The 20,156-nt window shown below is 43.3% G+C and overlaps 1 protein-coding gene across 1 annotated transcript in view; it reads right to left on the reverse strand.

Annotated features, from left to right (window-relative positions):
- LOC122561882 (endosome/lysosome-associated apoptosis and autophagy regulator family member 2) overlaps positions 1-20,156 on the reverse strand; it is a 117,901-nt gene that overhangs the window by 14,216 nt on the left and 83,529 nt on the right. The window contains exons 10-19 of the mRNA XM_043714206.2: positions 19,802-19,930; positions 17,780-17,870; positions 17,574-17,676; positions 14,210-14,347; positions 13,862-14,125; positions 8,836-9,009; positions 7,249-7,438; positions 2,545-2,641; positions 1,586-1,687; positions 46-172 (exon numbers count right to left, since the gene is read on the reverse strand). Of these exons, the coding sequence (XP_043570141.1) occupies positions 46-172; positions 1,586-1,687; positions 2,545-2,641; positions 7,249-7,438; positions 8,836-9,009; positions 13,862-14,125; positions 14,210-14,347; positions 17,574-17,676; positions 17,780-17,870; positions 19,802-19,930 (1,415 nt within the window). The remainder of the gene's footprint in view (positions 1-45; positions 173-1,585; positions 1,688-2,544; positions 2,642-7,248; positions 7,439-8,835; positions 9,010-13,861; positions 14,126-14,209; positions 14,348-17,573; positions 17,677-17,779; positions 17,871-19,801; positions 19,931-20,156) is intronic.

Below are 20,156 nucleotides of genomic sequence, written 5' to 3' on the forward strand. Positions count from 1 at the left end.
CATCTCGACGATGTAATATTCTGCTAGCTCTCTCCTCCAGCTTACCTGAAGACCCCCTTTGCAAGCTCCCTCGATTGCATGGTAGTCAGCTGTTGTGCAGAGTGGACAGGCTTGGACAGTTTCCCACAGAAAGAGGAATGTGCATCCATCACATGTCCCACCCGGACAGCCACTGGATCAGAAAGAGAAACTGCAGTCAGACAAACAGCTCCTGCAACGGAGAAAACTGGGAGGACGTTTCTCTAACAAAAATGAAAAGATGCTGTAAACATCAGTAACAAAAGTAGAAATTGTTGGAAATGCTCAGAAGGTCTGGCAGGATCTGTAGACAGAAATCAAAGTTAATGTTGCAGATCGAGTGGCCCTTTCTCAGTAACGTTCTCTCCCTGATTAACCTTCCCGTCTCCCAGCAGGTGATGATAAAACAAGGAAGCAATCTTTGGAAAATAAATCACTCCAGTGCAGTAGGGAGATCTGAGCAAGTTTACATTCAAAAGGAATCCATTCTTTAGAACGGGAAAATAAAATCCATCAAGTGGTCATTCACAGGGTGAGGGCATCACTGGCTAGACTAGCATTTACTGTCCATCCCTAATTGCCCAGAGGGCAGTTAAGAGTCAACCCCATTGCTGTGAGTCTGGAGTCACACGTAGACCAGACCAGGTAAGGATGACAGTTTCCTTCCCTAAAGGGCATTAGTTACCCAGATGGATTTTTCATGATTACAGGAAATTGGCAGGAGTCTGTGCTGCTCATTAAGAGGGCTAGCACAAACATAGCAGACCAAATGGTCTCCCACTGTGCTGCCACCATTCCACGGTTCTAGAATTCTTAACTGTATTACTCTAAGTAACCCCAATTGCTACACAATGGAGGGGTAACAATGGGGTTCCCCAACTGAAGGACAAAAGAACAGTGCTGTCTCCAAGGAATCTACCAGCAAACATATTTCTGTACATTTAGTTCCAGTGATTATGTTAAATTTAAAGCTGTAATGAATCCAGTGGATAGACTAAACATTCTGTTATAGGCAAAGGAATTGGCCAGTTGGAGAATGAAGGATGTGTGGATACAGGAATAACTACACATCCTATCAGCTCTGAAGCCAATGGCCAAGAATCTCATCAACTGAACTAATCCGCAAAAGCAGGAAAGAGAAAGCAAGGAGAAACAGAAAGAAGTATGGGAAGAGATGAAAGACACCAGGAGTGAGAGGGAAGTCAAAGGAAGGAGAATGGGAGCTTGCATGTTTTTACTATTAAAAGACAGCAACTTTAACTTGAGTAAATTTATATATGCAAATTGTCTCATTGTCATATGTCACGATATTAACATTACAACATGTCATAACATGTATGTTAGATTCAGCAATAGAAGTCAGTTAGCTGAGTTGGCTGGATGGCTGGTTTGGTGATCCCAGCAGCGTGGGCTTGATTCCCATTGCCATGGTTACCATGAAGGTAACCTCTCCCCTCACATGAGGCATGGTGACCCTCAGGTTAAGCTGTACGATAAATTAGGCCATTCCATGAGAGAGTGCGAACTACGGCAACTTTACTTTTCATTCAGTGAATGTAATGAATACCTTGGTACAGAGATTTCTCCTTGCCCATCCTTTCCTGGATCACATCTTATTGTTATGACTGTTCCACGGCCATTTTCACATGATGCTGTTGACAGAGATGACCTGCAGTGAGAAATCAAACAATAAATCCTTTAGGCTTCACCTCAAAATCCTCCACGTGTGAACCAGTCAAAACCTGATTCAGAGTCTGCAAAAGAACATCAGAGAAAAGAAACAATCTGCGAGTTTCACAATAATTGGAAATTTGGTATGAAATGACAGGGATACAGGGTTTCTCACTCTGTCACAAACAGCATGGTCAAAGGTTAGAATCCAGCCTCATATTTCAATCAGAGAGCACAAGGATCAGATTGCATATGGTTGGGTCAAGTTTGGGGGAAGCCTATCAGGGGGGATGAAAATGGTTTTGTTATGGCAGTAATCACATTGCTCTACCTAGTCATAAACATTTAGTGTAACACAATCAAAAGTGACAACTCTCATGTTTAAAAAGATTGTTCACGGGATGTGGGTATCACTAGTTGGACCCAGCATTCATCGCCCGTCCCTAGTTGCCCCCTGAGAAGTTGGGAGTGAGCTGCCTTCTTGGCCCACAATGCCGTGAGGGAGGGAGTTCCAGGATTTTGACCCAGTGACAGTGAAGGAACGGCGATATATTTCCAAGTCAGCATTGTGTTTAACTTACACCCTTTTCATTTTAACTCTTACAATGCCTTTGAACAATCAAACTGCTCAAGTCAAAACATGATACAAATAACAGCTAGCAAATTAATAAAGTGGAGATTGAGCCACCGTACTATCCTAGGTCTGTACATTGGGAACACTCAGTTGCTATTGTCCTTGTGAGGTTCAGAAAGGCAATGTGTGGGGAATCATCTACTGGTCATGTTCCATATGCCACCAAAAATTATTAAGCTGCACAAATTGATTAGTGCTCCCAACACACCCTGTCCACTCACATGTAGAAGAAATGGATGTCAGGTACGTGGTTTGTAGGGGCAGGAAAGAACTCTGGTCTTGCAGTAATATTTTGAATGGATGTTTCAACAGTTGCTCCTGACAAAACACAAATTCCAAAACAAAATATTTAAGTGCAAAGCATGAGAAAACATTGGTTTATTAATTTTCAGTGTTACTGAAGAAGAGAGCCACAATCTCCAGTGAGTAAACATTCCCAGATAAACCTGGAGTCAGATACAGTAGTGGTTTTAGGTTACACAGCTCGTTCAGTCCACTATAATCAGCCTATAAAAAACATACCCTGGCCTCGAAACATACGGAACAGGATAAAGTTACTGCATTTACCTGAAAAGTACATGCTAAATTCACAGGAAAAATTAACATGTACCCATTCTAGAATTTGTATTGGCATGTTAAGTCTTAATGACTATCAAACAACAAACTAACTTCTAACAAGTATAGCATTTCATTTCTTCAGATTTTAATTATTGCTAGAGATGTTTTCAACATGTCATTTCATTTTACATTGACTTCTTTTTCAATTCAGAATTCCATTTTCTTTCCCCCTCTTTTGTTAAAGACTTTTTAAAAAGTTTTGGTCCATTGACTGAAAAAAAAATGGACCCTGCCTTTAAAAGGCAGAGAAAATACAGGAGCTGTTTGTAACTTTGGAAAAACAAGTGAGTGATGCATACTTTGGGGGTCATTGAGTCCAAAAGCTCAGTCATCATTTGTTGTGGGACCAGAAGGGCTCAGCGTAGTAACAACCCTCTGATTGGTCAGACTGCAGTTTAACACTGATCCTGTGAACAGTGAAAGAGAGGGAAGCAAGGATAACTCCAGACACTATCTGTGTTGATCTCCCTCTCCTCTTTCTCTGTAAAGTTACATCCTTCAACTTTCTGCTGAAAGAGCAGGACAACTACATGCAGAGAAACTGCAAGAAGTAATTCTAAAACCCAACCAAAGTCCAACCAAGCAACCAGTGAACTACAGATTGATTGTTGCTGTGTAATGACCATTGAGGCATCGTCAAAGGATTGAGGATTGGGAAACACACGAATCCAGTTGAGTTATTTTGGACTGGTGGTACAGAATTGTGCGATCCTGAATATTGTGTCTATTCATTCATAAAATTTTGATTCTGATTTTTTTTCTGTTATGTTTGTTAGTTTATCAGTGTGTGTGTGTGTTTGTGCTTGTATGCATATGTGTCTGTGTGTATTTGTTAAAAGAACATAGAACAGTACAGTACACTACAGGCCCTTCGGCTCTCAATGTTGTGCCGACGTTTTATACGACTCTAAGATCAGACTAACCTGGGTGGCACGGTGGCTCAGTGGTTAGCACTGCTGCCTCAAAGCACCAGCGTCCCAGGTTTGATTCCAGCCTTAGGTGACTGCCTGTGTGGAGTTTGCACATTCTCCCTGTGTCGGCGTGGGTTTCCTCCCACAGTCCAAAGATGTGCAGGTCAGGTGAATTGGCCATGTTAAATTGCCCATAGTGTTAGGTGCGTTAGTCAGAGGGAAATGGGTCTGGTTGGGTTACTCTTCGGAGGGTTGGTGTGGCCTGGTTGGGCCAAAGAGCCTGTTTCCACACTGTAAGAAATCTAATCTAATCTACATACCCTTCATTTTATTATCATCCATTTGCCTATCCAAAAGTCGCTTAAATGTCCCTAATGTATTGAACTCTACTACCACCGCTGACAGAGCATCCCACACACCCACCACTCTCTCTGTGTAAAGAACCAATCTCTGACATCTCCCCTAAACCTTCCTCCAATCACCTTAAAGTTATACCCATTGTGGTGGCCATTTCCACCCTGGGAAAAAGTCTTTGGCTATCCACTCTATCTAAGTCTCTCATCATCTTGTACACCTCTATCAAGTTACCTCTCATCCTTCTTTGGTATTGTTTAAGATATATAAGTTAGAAATCTCATTCTTGTTCATTTCAAAGTATCACAATAAATGTTGTTATTGTTTATTGTTACTGAAGGAACCAATTTTGGTTTGTTTTTATCATGGGGAATTAGAATTAGATTTTATTGTCATGTGTACTCAAGTACAGGGATACTGGAGTATAGTGAAAAGTGTACAATGTCACCATTCCCTGGGCCATCTTAGGTACAAAGGTATAAGACCTTAGGTATAAAGCAGAAAAATAAAGAAATAAAGTTAAAAGTTCAATATTATGGTCCTTTTTAAGTGTTTAGCCATGGGCCTGGATCTTTCACCATGAATTTGAAGACCATCACCAGCACAAAGCAGTCTGCCTGCCTGGAGTCCCTCCACCATACCACCCCCACAGAACCATGTCACCATTCTGAGGCACCATCTTGCCTCTACTGATGACATCGCTGTCACAACGTCCATGCTGGGCCAACCTCAGCAAGGCCTACACCGCCTGAAGCTACCGGATCCCCATATCGGGCACTCAGCCCAACCTTGCCTCCCTCTGCCACCGCCATTACCATGAGCACTAACACGGTGCCCTCTGCCACAGGGAAGAGCCCTCACATCAAACACGCTGAAACCGCCGAGCCCACCAGGGAAGAAAGAAAAAGCAGGGACAGACAGAATAAAGTAAAAGGGAATGGGGCTGACATGCTCCATGCAGGAGGCCAGATGTTGCACTGCTACTCCCTGTCATCTTGAACCCGGAGCAGTCAGTCTGAGGTAAACTGAGGTATTTTCAGGTACTAACTCATCATGCTGTCATAAATCTAGGAGGAGTGGGGCCTGACTTCCAGCTCAAACTCTCAGTGGGTCAGGACACTTCACATAATTTTGTCTTTGTGTAATTTGGCACTCAATTAAAATGTTGTCCTTCACCTCCCTGCCCTCCATAAGATTTTGTCAATCTGACTGGTTGAGGTGAAAAGCTGGTGTGAATTTTGCATCTCCTCCACATCCCCACCCCCTGATACACATATAAAATAAAACCAGTGGCCAGAACAGTGCTGCTGCACACAACTCTGAGCAGCGTCAATGTTGCAGGAAATGAGCCACATTTAGGCCTATTCGGGCCTTGAAATTACCAGCTAAAGACTATTTAAGGACCTCATTCCCCTCTGCCACCTGAACATAGGGTGAGGAAGAAAACATAACTCCCAGCCTTCACCTCTACCAGCTCAGGACGAAAGATGGGAAGGGAGGAGGTGTGAGTTGGTGGGGGTGGGGAGGGGAGGAACTAAGGAGCTACCCCCTTTGTCCACCAGAAGTACATCAGCCCTCATCCACCCCATGAGATGGCAACCACTCCTGCTGTGCCTCCCAAATCTCTGGAACACCATCCTCCACCCTCCCCTTGCCAGGATCCCTGACAGAAATCTCCAGGCTTGGACAGAAGTCCAGAATCCTTCCTTCTCTTGGGACTCCTTTGGGTCCCAGCAAGGATCACCACCTGCTTCTGCTGTTGCTGGGGCAACTCCACAGCCAGGCATACAGATTGTCTGGCATCTGTCTGAAGGAGGGACTTCCTGTGCCTGTGGGCGGGACTAGTCCCAGAAACTCTCTTGAGTGTCTAAGTACAATAAATGACCGCTGACTGTGAATCATTGCTAATCACAGAAATACAAACCATGCTGAAAAAAATATTTCACTCAGTGTGGTACCCAGCTGTTGTTTACACTTACATCATATGCAGCATGTCTAATTTTATAGCTAAAAAAAGAGAGAACGCAACAGTACAGAGGGATGTGGTAGTTTCTACATAATTACAAGAAGTCATTATGCACTTACACCAACTGATAGGAAGATAAATGGGAAACTGGCCTTTATTACAAGAAGTTGAAATATAAAGTAGTGAAATCTTGGTATAACTGTGCATGGTCATGGTGAGAGGGAATCTACAATACTGTGTACAGTTTTAGTCTCCTTATTTAAAGAGGGATACGCTTGCAGTAGTTCAAGGAAGGTTCATTCTGGCTGAAGAAATTGTAAATCAGTCTTAGCAATTTTTCTAGCTGCACCATTCTATCAGGATGCATCACAGCGTGCTACTGCAGCTGTTCTGCCCAGGACGGTCAGAAACTACAGAGAGTTGTGAACACAGCACATTCTGTCATGGGAGACAACCTTCCACCCACTGACTCCATCGTCACTTATCGCTGCTTTAGAAAGGCAGCCAACATCATCAAAGATTCATCCTACCCTGGTTATAATTTCTCCCAACCACTTCCTTCAGGCAGAAGATATAAAAGCTTAAACAAACACATCAACAGATTCAAGAACAGTTTCTTCCCCTCTGTTATCTGAATTCTGAGTGAACTCTCAAATTTTAAATTTAATGTTGACCTTGTTGTTTGTGCACCTTCTCTGCAGCCGTAACATTGTATTCCTCACCTTGTTCTATCACCCAGTGATCTTAATATGGTATGACCGGTGTACCACATGCAAAACAAAACTTTTCACTGCACCTAGGCACAGGTAACAATAATTAATCAAATTTTAAAAAAGTCAGAGGGTTCCTGATGCTCGATAACTGTCCATCGGAAATTTTAACTTCCAAGGAAATTCCTACGTAGCCAGTGCATATGGTATGTCCCACCGCAGAGTATCCAGAGACCAGAAGATCTGGACTATCATCCATTAAGAAACACAGATCATGCATCCTACTGAATGACATGTGATATTTTCTAACATTCAGGTAAAGAAGCTTCTCTAAATCTGTTCTAAAATTACGTGACTGTCACTGACCTAGAAAGGCGTCGGCCAGACTGATAGACTGAGATGACAGTGCAGTTCGGAAACTCCTCCCATCTGAGGGAATAATCGTCGATTGACAGACAAAAGAAGCAACAGAATTGCTCAATTCATTGGGATCGCTGTGTACATCCTGGGCCGTTACATCAGTTACATTATCAGAGCAAATGGCTATCTTTTTCCCCTACAAGGAGAGAGAGAAATTCAAACAGTTCAGCATTAATACTTAAAACCAATGACTTTATGGAAAATGCCTTTTACAGGCTGCATGTAACATCAGGGATTGAGAAATTGAGAATCATTGAGAAATTAATACCCTGAAATTTTTTAAAAACCTGTAATCCAAATACACACTGTGACACTCAAGTAACTTTAACAATGTTTAGGATAAAATGATCAAAGCCTTTGGATCGGTTTAGGCTCTATAATTTCTGATGTTCCTCAGATATTACAGACCCTAATGTGTTGCATTAAAGGGGGTCAGAATTTGCAATCAAATAGCAAGCAGAGGACATTCCAAAGTGTTTCACAGCTAATAGAGTCCTTCTGAGGACAAGGGAGTACTCAATGAATGGCAGTACACTAGGAACAGAGGAAACTTGGGGTGCTTGTCCACAAATCCCTGATGGTGGCAGGACAGGTTAAAAGGAAGTTAAGAAAGCATATGAGATGTGTCTTTATCAGTCGACACATAGTTTAAATGAGTAGGAAGGTTCGGTCAGAGCTGTACAGGACTTTGAGGCCACAGCTGGAGGACTGTGTGTCATTCTGTTGTCCCTCTATAGGAGGGATGCGATTACCCTGGATGGGGTGCGGAGGAAATTCGCCTGGGATGGAGCAGTTTAGCAATGAAGAGAGGCGCTTGGGCTGTTTTCTTCATAGCAGAGAAGGCTGAGGGGGTATAAAAGATTATGAGGAGAATGTCTGGGAGGGTAGCTGAGGCGGGAAACCTCACAACTTTACAAAGTACTGGGATGAGCACATGATGTATTCAATGCTATGGGCCATGTGCTGGAAAGTAAGAGTAGTGTAGATTCAGTGTGTCTTTGGCAGATAGACGTGATGTACTGAAGGGCATCTTCAGTACTGTGTGATTCTATGATTCAATAAATTCTAGTTATTGTATCACATTGAAAATGTGGGAATAAAACTATAACATTGCAAGCTCCAACAAACAGGAAAAGTCCAAAACTCAAAATCAGAATGTAGTCCCATAAAATGTAAAACACTCTTTAATCAAGAAAGAGTAAAATTCTGCACATCATAATCTGATGACCTCATTCAGATTGCAATTCCCTTGCACAGTTCAGAGCGAAACCAATTTTAACACAGAAACATACAAAATACAAGCGTCTAAACTCACCGCTTTGTTTAATAAGAATTGAGCACCTTATGTTTAAATTTACTTTGGGTTTGTGATTTAGTGGATTTATTACTAATGAATAACCAACATCAGCAAAATGCTCTGAATTTTACATTTCCCATGCTCCCAATCAGAAATCTCTCTTTGTTTCAACAAATCTGCATCGCCACAGATGAGATCGAAGTGAAATATTCATGGAGAGATAAACAAAAACTTACCTCATTCCCACATAAGCTAATGTTAAAAAAATGGTAATACTTTGTTCCTCTTGAGGTGAAACTGGGTCCATTCATGAAGGAAGCCACACCACTGATATTGCTGAGCTCAAATGTTAGAGTCCGATTCTCCAACATGTGTGTAAGTGAACAATCGCTGAAACAAATAGAGTGATCCTGTTTTAAAGAGAGGGTGAAGACAAATCAGCTTTGAAGTCAAATTACAGCATCACCCTCCACACACTTACACACAAATCCTGTGGCATTTGCTGGTTGTTGAGAAATATTTCCAAAACTTGTAGGTCAGTAACCAGGAGTGCGCACACCCTGGAACATCCACCCACATCTGGTGTGGAACAGTTAAATTGCATTGGCAACATCCAAGTCAGAACCAATCAAACCAAAACACCTGGTTAAATGGTCACTTGGTTCTAATGGAGGTCAGTACTGGTGTGGCTGTTACAGTGATTGCAGAACCAGGCTTTTAACAAAATTCACTCTGGACTCCAACTCTTCCATTTGTGCAAGACTTTGACTAGACTGAGAATCTATACTGGGGAACTTTTACAGATTAAGGGTATAACTTCAGTTCCAGTCTCTTATGACAAGCAGCTGGTTCAGTTCCCGCTGATTGTAGTAAAAGACTCGGGCCCAAGCCTGATGGGACAGAACTGGTTGAGCACGGTTCACCTTGATTGGCTGAACACTTTTCCATTAGAAAATGGCTGCCTGAGTGAAATCCGAATTAAATAGCCAGAGGTTTTTCAGGAATAGTTAGGGAGTATCAAAAGAGACAAGACTACCTTGCACGTTGGCCAGGACGCAATTCCACGATCCTGCAAGGCCCACCAGTGCCATTTTTAGATTAGATTAGATTCCCTACAGTATGGAAACAGGCCCTTCGGCCCAACAAGTCCACACTGACCCTCCGAAGAGTAACCCACCTAATGCACCTAACAAATTTGGACAATTTAGCATGGCAAATTCACCTAACCTGCACATATTTGGAATGAGGGAGGAGGCCGGAGGACCCAGAGGCACCCCACGCAGACACGGGGAGAATGTGCAAACTCCACGCAGACAGTCGCACAAGGCCCTTACAGGCAAATCAGGAGGCTGGAAAGGGAACAAATCATCAAACCAATCCAGTTTGTGGCAGCTCCAGTCATACCAATTGTGAAGCCCAACAACTCAATTTGCCTTTGCCTGGATTTTAAGCAAACGGTAAACTGCTTCTGGCAGCTGGATAAATACCCAGTCCCTCACATAGCGGATTTAGACACAAAGCTGGCGCGGGGGGGAGGGTTGTCCTGCACAAAGCTGGACATTAGCCACATGTACCTGCAATTGCTGTTGGTTGATGATTGTAATTTTTCAGTGGACAATGGAAAACATTTTACAAGGTCTACCCCAGGTCACTATTTATCTAGATGAGGTACTAATAATAGGGGAAGACCAATAAGTAGCACTTAGAGAACTTAGAAATAGTCCTTAAATGTTCCTCCTACTGGACATATGCCTTAGAAAGGGAAAATGTGTGTTTAGGCCACTGCAAGTGACTTGTCTGCAGAGTTGACAAGACCAAGTTACACTCATTAAAAGATAAAGGGGAACCAAAGGTACCCCAGCTCCCACTGGAGCTTAGACCTTTACTTGGGCTGGTGAATTGTTACATAAAGTTAATTCATAACCTGACCTCCGTCCTAGCACCTTCACACCAACTCCTAAACAAGGGTCCTAAACTTGGGAATGGTCGTGTAGCTGCCATAGCTTTCAGTGAAGTGAAGAAATAGCTATCATCTTCGAAGGTGTTGGATCACTATGCTCCCAAGCGAGATCTGATATTGGCACATGAAGCCTCCCTGTATGGCATTAGGATGGTATTAGCTCACAGCAACCCAATGGCGAGGAACGCCCAAAATCCTGTGAATCCAGGACCTTGGCAAATGCAGAGCATAAATACGCCCAGACAGACAAGGAAGGTTAGGTGGGGGTCATACTTGGAGTCAGAATGTTCCACCAACACCTTTATGAATGTAAGTTATGAATGCAATAATAACGGACCATAAACCCCTGCAGTGTCACCCATAGCTTCAGACTGTATTCAGCAGTGGGCTGCAATACCAACTGCATATAATCACAAGTTGGAACACTGTCCAGGAGGCCAAGTAGCAAATGCACTTGCACTGAGTTGCCTCCTGCGAGTACAGCTGCAAATGTCCCAGGAAGAGTCCGTAAGTTTTAAATTTTCTGGACACACTTCCAGTCACAGCTGACAATTTCAGACTTTGGACACAGAAAGATCCGGTCCTGGCAAAACTGAACCAGCTGGTGATGATGGAGGAAACCAAAGGGTCATCACAACCAGAACTGAAACCTTTTTGGACCCAGAGAGACCAGATCACTGTAGTGGAGGGCGTATTATTACAGGGAGCATGAGTGATTGTCCTGAGCAAAGGTCACCGCCAGATACTGGCTAAACTCCACCAGGGGTTTCCAAAATGATGGTGTCGGTGAGAAGTTATGCCTGGTGGCCAGGACTGGATGTAGTCATAGTCGATTTAGTGTGGCAGTGCCCAGAGTGCCAACAAGGACAAAAATTACTGCCAGCAGCCCCTTAAGTTCATGGGAATGGCTGGATAAATCTGATCATCCCGGACTTGAGGCAGAGGGTGAAATGGCACCAGGAACCCCGATGCCAAACCCAAGACTCCACTAAGCGTGAGAGGAAGTTTACTTCAGGGGATGATGTTTGGAGTAGAAACCTCAGGAATGGCCCTGTGAGAGGCATGGTCAACACAAAATCAGATCCCGTGATGTATAAACTTCGGATCATTACGATGGTCCTGAACAAGTACGTGAACCACATAAAAGCTTCAAACGCACAAACAGTGCAGGAACAAAACACATCCAGCCCCATGACTGCCTTCCTGACTGTGCTGGAACCTGTGGAATGTTGTTTGTGATGGACTAAAGTGGGAAGGCAGCAAGAGGTTTGAATCGGGGTTTCACTGGGAGTAATGTGGGTGATATTGTGGAGGCAGCAATTGATGCATTTGTTCGTGGTTAGCACATGGATTTAAAGCTGTGCCCAGAGTTATATAGATTTTTTTGGCAACAGATGAAGGTTTGATACAGAATTGTCAAAATTATGTTGAAGGAAATGGTTGCTCATGATGGCAACTAATCAGCCAGCCGGTACAGTGACAGTTATTCAGGATGGTGACAGCAAGGTCAACACATCTGTTTTCAGAATCAGTAAAAACTGTCATATTAAATGGCCTAAAAATTAGTCAATTGTCAGGGATTAACTTTATGGGTTAGTTTATATAAAACAGAGAAATACATAGCAAGTTATAAAGCAGACATTGCAGGCTGAGGTAGAGTAAAACCAAGTAAGCTACAGCTATGGGTACAATAGACAATAGGTGCAGGAGTAGGCCATTCTGCCCTTCGAGCCTGCACCACCATTCAATATGATCATGGCTGATCATCCTTAATCAGTATCCTGTTCCTGCCTTATCTCCATAACCCTTGATTCCACAATCCTTGAGAGCTCTATCCAACTATTTCTTAAACGAATCCAGAGACTGGGCCTCCACTGCCCTCTGGGGCAGAGCATTCCACACAGCCACCACTCTCTGGGTGAAGAGGTTTCTCCTCATCTCTGTCCTAAATGGTCTACCCCATATTTTTAAGCTGTGTCCTCTGGTTCGGCACTCACCCATCAGCGGAAACATGTTTCCTGCCTCCAGAGTGTCCAATCCTTTAATAATCTTATGTGTCTCAATCAGATCCCCTCTCAGTCTTCTAAACTGAAGGGCATACAAGCCCAGTTGCTCCAGTCTATCAGCATAAGGTAGTCCCACCATTCCAGGAATTGACCTCATGAACCTACGCTGCACTCCCTCAATAGCCAGAATGTCTTTCCTCAAATTTGGAGACCAGAACTGCACACAATACTCCAGGTGTGGTCTCACCAGGGCCCTGTACAGCTGCAGAAGAACCTCTTTGCTTCTATACTCAAACCTTCTTGTTATGAAGGCCAGCATGCTATTAGTCTTCTTCACTACCTGCTGTACCTGCATGCTTACCTTCATTGACTGGTGTACAAGAACACCCAGATCTCTTTGTACTGCCCCTTTACCTAAATTGATTCCATTTAGGTAGTAATCTGCCCTCCTGTTCTTGCCACCAAAGTGGATAACCATACATTTATCCTCATTAAACTGCATCTGCCATGCATCTGACTACTTGTCCAGGTCACCCTGTAATCTCCTAACATCCTCCTCACATTTCACCCTGCCACCCAGCTTAGTATCATCAGCAAATGCCTGCCATTCCAAAATGGAACCGTTTATCACTACTCTTTGTTTCCTGTCAGCCAACCAACTTTCAATCCAAGTTAGTACTTTGCCCCCAATACCATGCGCCCTAATTATGCTCACTAACCTCCTACGTTGGACTTTATCAAAAGCTTTCTGCAAGTCCAGGTACACTACATCTACTGGATCTCCCTCGTCCATCTTCAGAGTTACATCCTCAAAAATTTCCAGAAGATTAGTCAAGCATGATTTCCCCTTCATAAATCCATGCTGACTCTGACCTATCCTGTTATTACTATCCAGATGTGTCATAATTTCATCCTTTATAATAGACTCCAGCATCTTTCCCACCACTGAGATCAGACTAACTGGTCTATAATTTCCTGCTTTCTCTCTCCCACTTTTCTTAAAAAGTGGGACAACATTAGCTACCCTCCAATCCGCAGGAACTGATCCTGAATCTATCGAACTCTGGAAAATAATCACCAACGCATTCACAATTTCTCCAGCCACCTCCTTCAGTACCCTGGGATGTAGACCATCAGGCCCCGAGGACTTATCAACCTTCAGACCTAACAGTCTCTCCAACACCAATTCCTGGCAAATATACAGGTGAATGGAGGTAATATCTGTGTCCAACACAGCATCACAGCACCATTTTTAACTGCTCAGACTTTAAGATGGTAATGTAAGCACATACAGACCTTATCACTTTTGCTGCCCGGTCCACAGGGGATGCATGCCTCTATACCATACGCGTGATGAGCTGACAGATAGGTATCTGGAGGACATTCCTTGCACTGATTTGTCTCTTTCTCAATATAGTGTCCAACTGGACAAGGCACACAGGAAGAACTCTGCTGATCAGGGCCAAGGGCACAAGGCCGGCAATGTGAAGACACACCATTTTCCGCATTGCTCACCGTGATGGAGTAGATCTTTACATTATCATTCACAAACTTTCTGATCTGAAACATGAATTTGACAAATTAAAATATGCCTTCATGTATTCCATTCAGAATGAAGACCTGGAAAAACAAATACTGATTTACCTCTTGAGGAGAACTCGATCGTTGGAAAGCCCAAGTGTAAGTAATTGGTACATTCTTCGTTAAGACATGAGCGTATGATTGTCGCTCTTTAGTACCTTCCCAAGATTCAACAACACTTGTCGTCTTTCTGTTTATATCCTGAAAGTTAAAAGGAGTTCATTTCTGCTGGTACTTTTCATGGATGCACTGCAATAATGTTACTGATTATTCCTCTGAGAAATCTCCCCATAGACATTTGCCAAGAACACAATCACTCTATAGAACAAGAACAATCACCCTATAGAACAAGAACAATCTCCCTATAGAACAAGAACAATCACCCTATAGAACGGACTCCTCTTTAACTAATTGTGAGAAACGGGGAGATTATCCACAACGCTCTCATGGCCCCTGGACATGTGCAGAGCTGGACTGTGATGTTAGTGACTGTGACAGGTCACAGGAAGAAGCTGCACAGGTGTTGCTGACATCACCAAGCTCTGTGCACGGACATCAACAACAGTGCATGCACTACTGGCCAGGGGCTGAGGGGGGGACGTGGGGCTGGGGAGAGTGAGGGGTTGGGGGTGTGGGCGAGGTGGAGCTGGGGGATGGCATGAGGGTTTGGAGCTGAAGGGTGGGGGGAGTGAGGGGCTGTGGGGGAGGTGGAGCTGGAGCATGGAGGGAGTGAGGGAGAGGTAGAGCTGAAAGGGGTGAGGGTGTGGGGAAGGTGGAGCTAGGGAGGGGTGGGGGAGTTATATCTGGGGGTTGAGGGGAATGTGTGGGGGGGAAAGCTGAGGGTGTTGGGGAGGTGGAGCTGAAGGGTGGGGAGGTGGAGGGGGAGGTGGAGCTGAAGGGTGGGGAGGTGGAGGGGGAGGTGGAGCTGAGGAAGTACAGGAAGCACACAAAGGCTGGGAGTGAGAGAGAGTGGAGATTTTGACTAGGAGCTTGCCTGCATTGTGGGCAGGGGTGCTGCGGGATGGAGAGGGAGGAGGATTTGGAAGGCGGCTGGCATGAGGTGGGGGTGGCACTGAGCTGCTTGTTCTGTGGTGAGGAAGACAAATCAGAATGGAATGCATTACTTATATTATATTAAACAATAATAAATCCGAGGCATGTTTCTCAACACACATTCTGCAGTGCCATCTTTGAGATTGCTGTCTCCCATTCACTGACCAATGACATTGGCTTCTCTTAGTACCACCTGCAGGTGGCATTTTATCGCAGCCGTGGTGGGAATCAAACCCAATTAATAATCTGGCGGCTACATTCATGTTAGTTTACTTTCGTCAATGTATCTCCCTCACCATCCTGATGACACTGATGTTGGAGAGAAAAGTGGTTCCTCACCACCTCACCAAATTAGCATCTGGTTAATGGTAGAGAGCACCAGAATCGATAATATTCCCATCTCGGACCTAACTGTTTTCCAACACTGGCCCCTGGCCAGTCATCAGGAATGGGAATTCTGGCTGGTTTCACTGCCAAGGCCTGGGAAGCTGGGGTCCCTTTTTCCAATCCAAGCTGGGATCATTCAGCCCAGAAATACTCAGAAGACATTTGAAACTCTCAGGGTCAGTCTGGGTTGGCACTACACTGGGGAAGTTCACAGATCTTAAGAAAACTCTTAGCTTTCAGTTTGGTTATGGCTGACCAGTATCATTATAAACAGACACTGAAACAGAACCTGGGACCTTGGTGCTGTGAGGCAGCAGAGCTAACCACTGAGCCACCGTGCCGTCACTGAACTAATAATCTAGAACCCCAGATTCATCTTAACGGGTGGGTTCAAATAGCAGATGGTAGAATTTGAATTCAGTAAAAATCTGGTATTAAGAGTCTACTGATGTCCATTAATCCATTGTAGATTGTTAGAAAGAGAATTCTGGATTAGTGGTGCTGGAAGAGCATAGCAGTTCAGGCAGCATCCAGAGAAAGAGAAGCCACCTCTTCATTAATGTCCTTTAAGGGAGGAAATCTGCCATCCTCGCCCTGTCTGGCCTACATGTGATCCAGACCCACAGCAATGTGGCTGATTCTTAACTGACCCCTGGCAGTAAACACTGGAATAGCCAGTGAAGCTCACAATCTGTAGCTGAGCAATAACAGAAGAACAACTTTTTTTTTAATGATTTAATACAGACAGTATAGAACCAGGAAGTATACTACATTTAGCCCTGACCTATTTATTAAAGTTAAAATTTTATATTTGCTTCCACAATCCCAAGAGGGTAAATCCACATGGAGTAAAGCAAAAACCTACAAGGACTAGTGAAAGAATTCAGAAAAGACTTACCAGGATGTTGCCAGGGTTGGAGGGTTTGAGCTATAGGGAGAGGTTGAACAGGCTGAGGCTGTTTTCCCTGGAATGTCGGAGGCTGAGGTTTATAAAATCATGAGGGGCATGGATAAGATAAATAGACAAAAGTCTTTTCCCTGGGGTGGGGGGAGTCTAGAACTAGAGGGCATGGGTTTAAGGTGAGAGGGAAAAGATTTGCCCCAGAGGGCAGTGGAGGCCCAGTCTCTGAATTCATTTAAGAAAGAGTTGGATAGAGCTCTCAAGGATTGTGGAATCAAGGGTTATGGAGATAAGGCAGGAACAGGATACTGATTAAGGATGATCAGCTATGATTATATTGAATGGTGGTGCAGGCTCGAAGGGCAGAATGGTCTACTCCTGCACCTATTGTTTATTGTCTATTTAAGAGGGACCTAAGGGGCAACGTTTTCACACAGGGGGTGGTGCATGTATCGAATGAACTGCCAGAGGAAGTGGTGGAGGCTTCAACATTTAAAAGGCATCTGGATGGGTATATGAATAGGAAGGGATAGAGGCCAAATACTGGCATATGGAATTAGATCAGTTTGGGATATCTGGTTGGCATGTACAAATTAGACCAAAGGGTCTGTTTCTGTGCTGCATAATTCCACTACTTTATGACCTCAAAGGGGAAATGTACAGTTGGGAAGGGCTGTACTAAGACTGGTGCTCACAGTCCCACACTGTAAGGTTGTTTGTTTGACTTGCATCTCACACAAGGTGAGCTCATCACCAAATGGCAATGTTCCAGAACCCAGGTCAATAAAAGTGAATAATGGAACACCAGGAGTAGATCATATAGCAAAGGACTGTTGGACATTTCAGAAACAATCCTGCAATCCAGAGCAAATTGACTGGAGGCAGACAAAGGACAATGTCAGGATCAACACTTCTAGAGAATATGGAATAACCTATCAGCAACAGAAACAAGGTAATGGATGAAAATTTGTATAAGATGAACAGACAAGAGGAATGTAGCAGAGTTGATAGCTCAATGGGTCAGCCTACGTGTAACGGGTCAAATGGTCTCTCATGCTGTGAAATGATTTCACGTGAAGCACTTACCACCATGAAGTATAACTGACAGTCTCCAGTACAGCGGGTCTCAAAAATAAAGGTCATCCTCCCCACTTCCATCCCATTGGAATGTGCTGATGAAGTCGGTGGGCTAAACACAAGAGCAGAACTAACGTCAGAAATGTCCATGAAAATTTTAGCAAGGCTTTCAAATAATTTTTGAATTAAGTCAGCAAAAACTATGCAAGTCAAACCTGAAGCTGGGAATGTGGAGATTTAAGATCAGGTAGTCATTATCAGAGCCTCCGACCGCACTGTGAATGTGATCACCTGCTACCTCCCACCCTACAAGTAAACAGCAAGAATAAAGGTCAACTTTATTTCCTCAAACTCATTCTTCACAAAACATTTAGTTTTCACTTTCTTGCACATTGCTTTGGCAGCTTGATGGTGCTCTCAATTAAAAGCTTCTCTTATTCCTGTTGTACCTTGGTCAAATACTTCACAGAACCTTGGAAACCATCCCTTTCCCAACTGCATGTAAGAGTCTTCCAAAACAACAATTATTCTGGAAATCAACTCAATCCCCACCTGAACAAAATGGACCAGAATCCAGTGATGTGAGCTACGGTGTTGCTCTGGGGTGACGGCTGACTGAAGTACACACACTCACTTTGGAGCGAAAACACTTTGGTAAGACAGAATGAGTAGAGCTTCACTCCACAGACAAACATGTCATAGCAGATTTCAAAATATATTACCCTCACTTTCAATGACTAAAGTAACATTTATGTTAATTCTCAACACTAACATAAACTGATGACAAAAGTATCATTAAATACGTATTACATAATTAACTGCAGTATCTATAGACCAGAGCCAGTATTAATCCCAAATAAATGTGAACTAAATGTTATTATTGCAAAGTTAAAAATCACACAACACCAGGTTATAGTCCAACAGGTTTAATTGGAAGCACACTAGCTTTCGGAGCGACGCTCCTTCATCAGGTGATTGTGAATCACCTGATGAAGGAGCGTCGCTCTGAAAGCTAGTGTGCTTCCAATTAAACCTGTTGGACTATAACCTGGTGTTGTGAGATTTTTAACTTTGTACACCCCAGTCCAACACCGGCATCTCTGAATCATGGTTATTATTGCAGGCAGCTTTCCACATTGATTTAGATTCATACCATCACAGCATCCAGTTGCATTTCTAATTTGTTCCTTCAACCCAAAGTTATTACCCTGGATGCAGTCACAAATTTTATAATTATTCTTAAGAGGATTAAGAGGATTAATAAAAACATATGAACAAGGAACAACAGTTAGCCACTCAGCCCTTGGAACTTGCTCTCCCATTCAATAAGATCGTGGCTGATCTAATTCTAACCTGAACTCTACATCCCTCTATATCCCCCAGTAATCTTCTATCCCCCTGGTCATCAAGAATCTATCTCCCTCTACCTTCAGAATATTTAAACATTCTGTACCCACTGCCTTTTGAGGAAGGGAATTCCAAAGACTCACAAATGTCTGAGAACATTTTTCCATCATCTCTGTCTTAAATGGGCACCCCTTTATATTTAAACTATGACCCCAGTTCTAGATTCTTCTAGGAGAGGAAACATCCATTCAATATTCAGAAAAACATAAAAACTTGGAGCAGGAGGAGGCCATTCAACCCCTCGAGCCTGCTCCACCATTTAACACGATCATAACTGATGTCATCTCAGCCTCAATTCCACTGTCTATCCGTTCTCCATGACCCTTCAACCCATTACTAATTAAAAATCTCTGTTCTTTAAATTTATTCAATGTCCCAGCATCTATTACACTCTCGGGTACTGAATTTCACAGACTCACCACTCTTTCAGAGAATTAGTTCAATCATTAAATTTCCCTCAGGATCTTTTAAGTTTCAATTAAGTCACCTCTGACTCCTCCAAACTGCAGCAGAATACAAGCCCAGCCTGTCCAACTTTACCTCATCCAGCAGTCAACTCGTTCCAGATATTAGTTGAGTAAATCGTCTCTGAACTGCTTCCAAGTAATGTATGCTAAAACAAACACTGCACTTTTTGAATTCTATCAATCCTCAAATAGTTATGTTTGTAACTTTCAAATGAGAAGTTTCTCTTTTGCAAACATTTGTAAAAGCAGCCACATGCACTGAAATCGAACACTCTGACCCAGTCATTTCAATGTGACCTTACTGCTAGAGACTCTGCTAGCACTGATAATCAAACTACGAGATTATCCTTTATGAAAACTTACCATTCATTCCGTCACACATAGAATTTCCAACATTGAAGCATGAAGTTTTCATATTCGCTGGTAAAGTGTTCCACCATTTATACTCAAAGCCCAGCGTGGGCTCTGTACCAGCTGGGCACTGTTTACATGCTGTGTTAAAATGAATTTAGAGAAACAATTTGAAACACCCAGGAACATCTCGTGCATTTAAGCCTGCTGGTTTTCTCGATTTCTCAATATTACCCATACCACACTTACCAACCTGTCCAGCTATGTCACTTTGAACATTACCCCTGACCCTGTTACACTATTTCCATTTATGAGATACTGCCGCTGATTAATGGCACTATGTAGTTATACACAGTAGGGGACCAGG

Source organism: Chiloscyllium plagiosum, unplaced genomic scaffold (assembly GCF_037043375.1).
Source record: "Chiloscyllium plagiosum isolate Xiang-an unplaced genomic scaffold, Cpla_swu_hap1 HiC_scaffold_23, whole genome shotgun sequence".
Taxonomy (NCBI): domain Eukaryota; kingdom Metazoa; phylum Chordata; class Chondrichthyes; order Orectolobiformes; family Hemiscylliidae; genus Chiloscyllium; species Chiloscyllium plagiosum.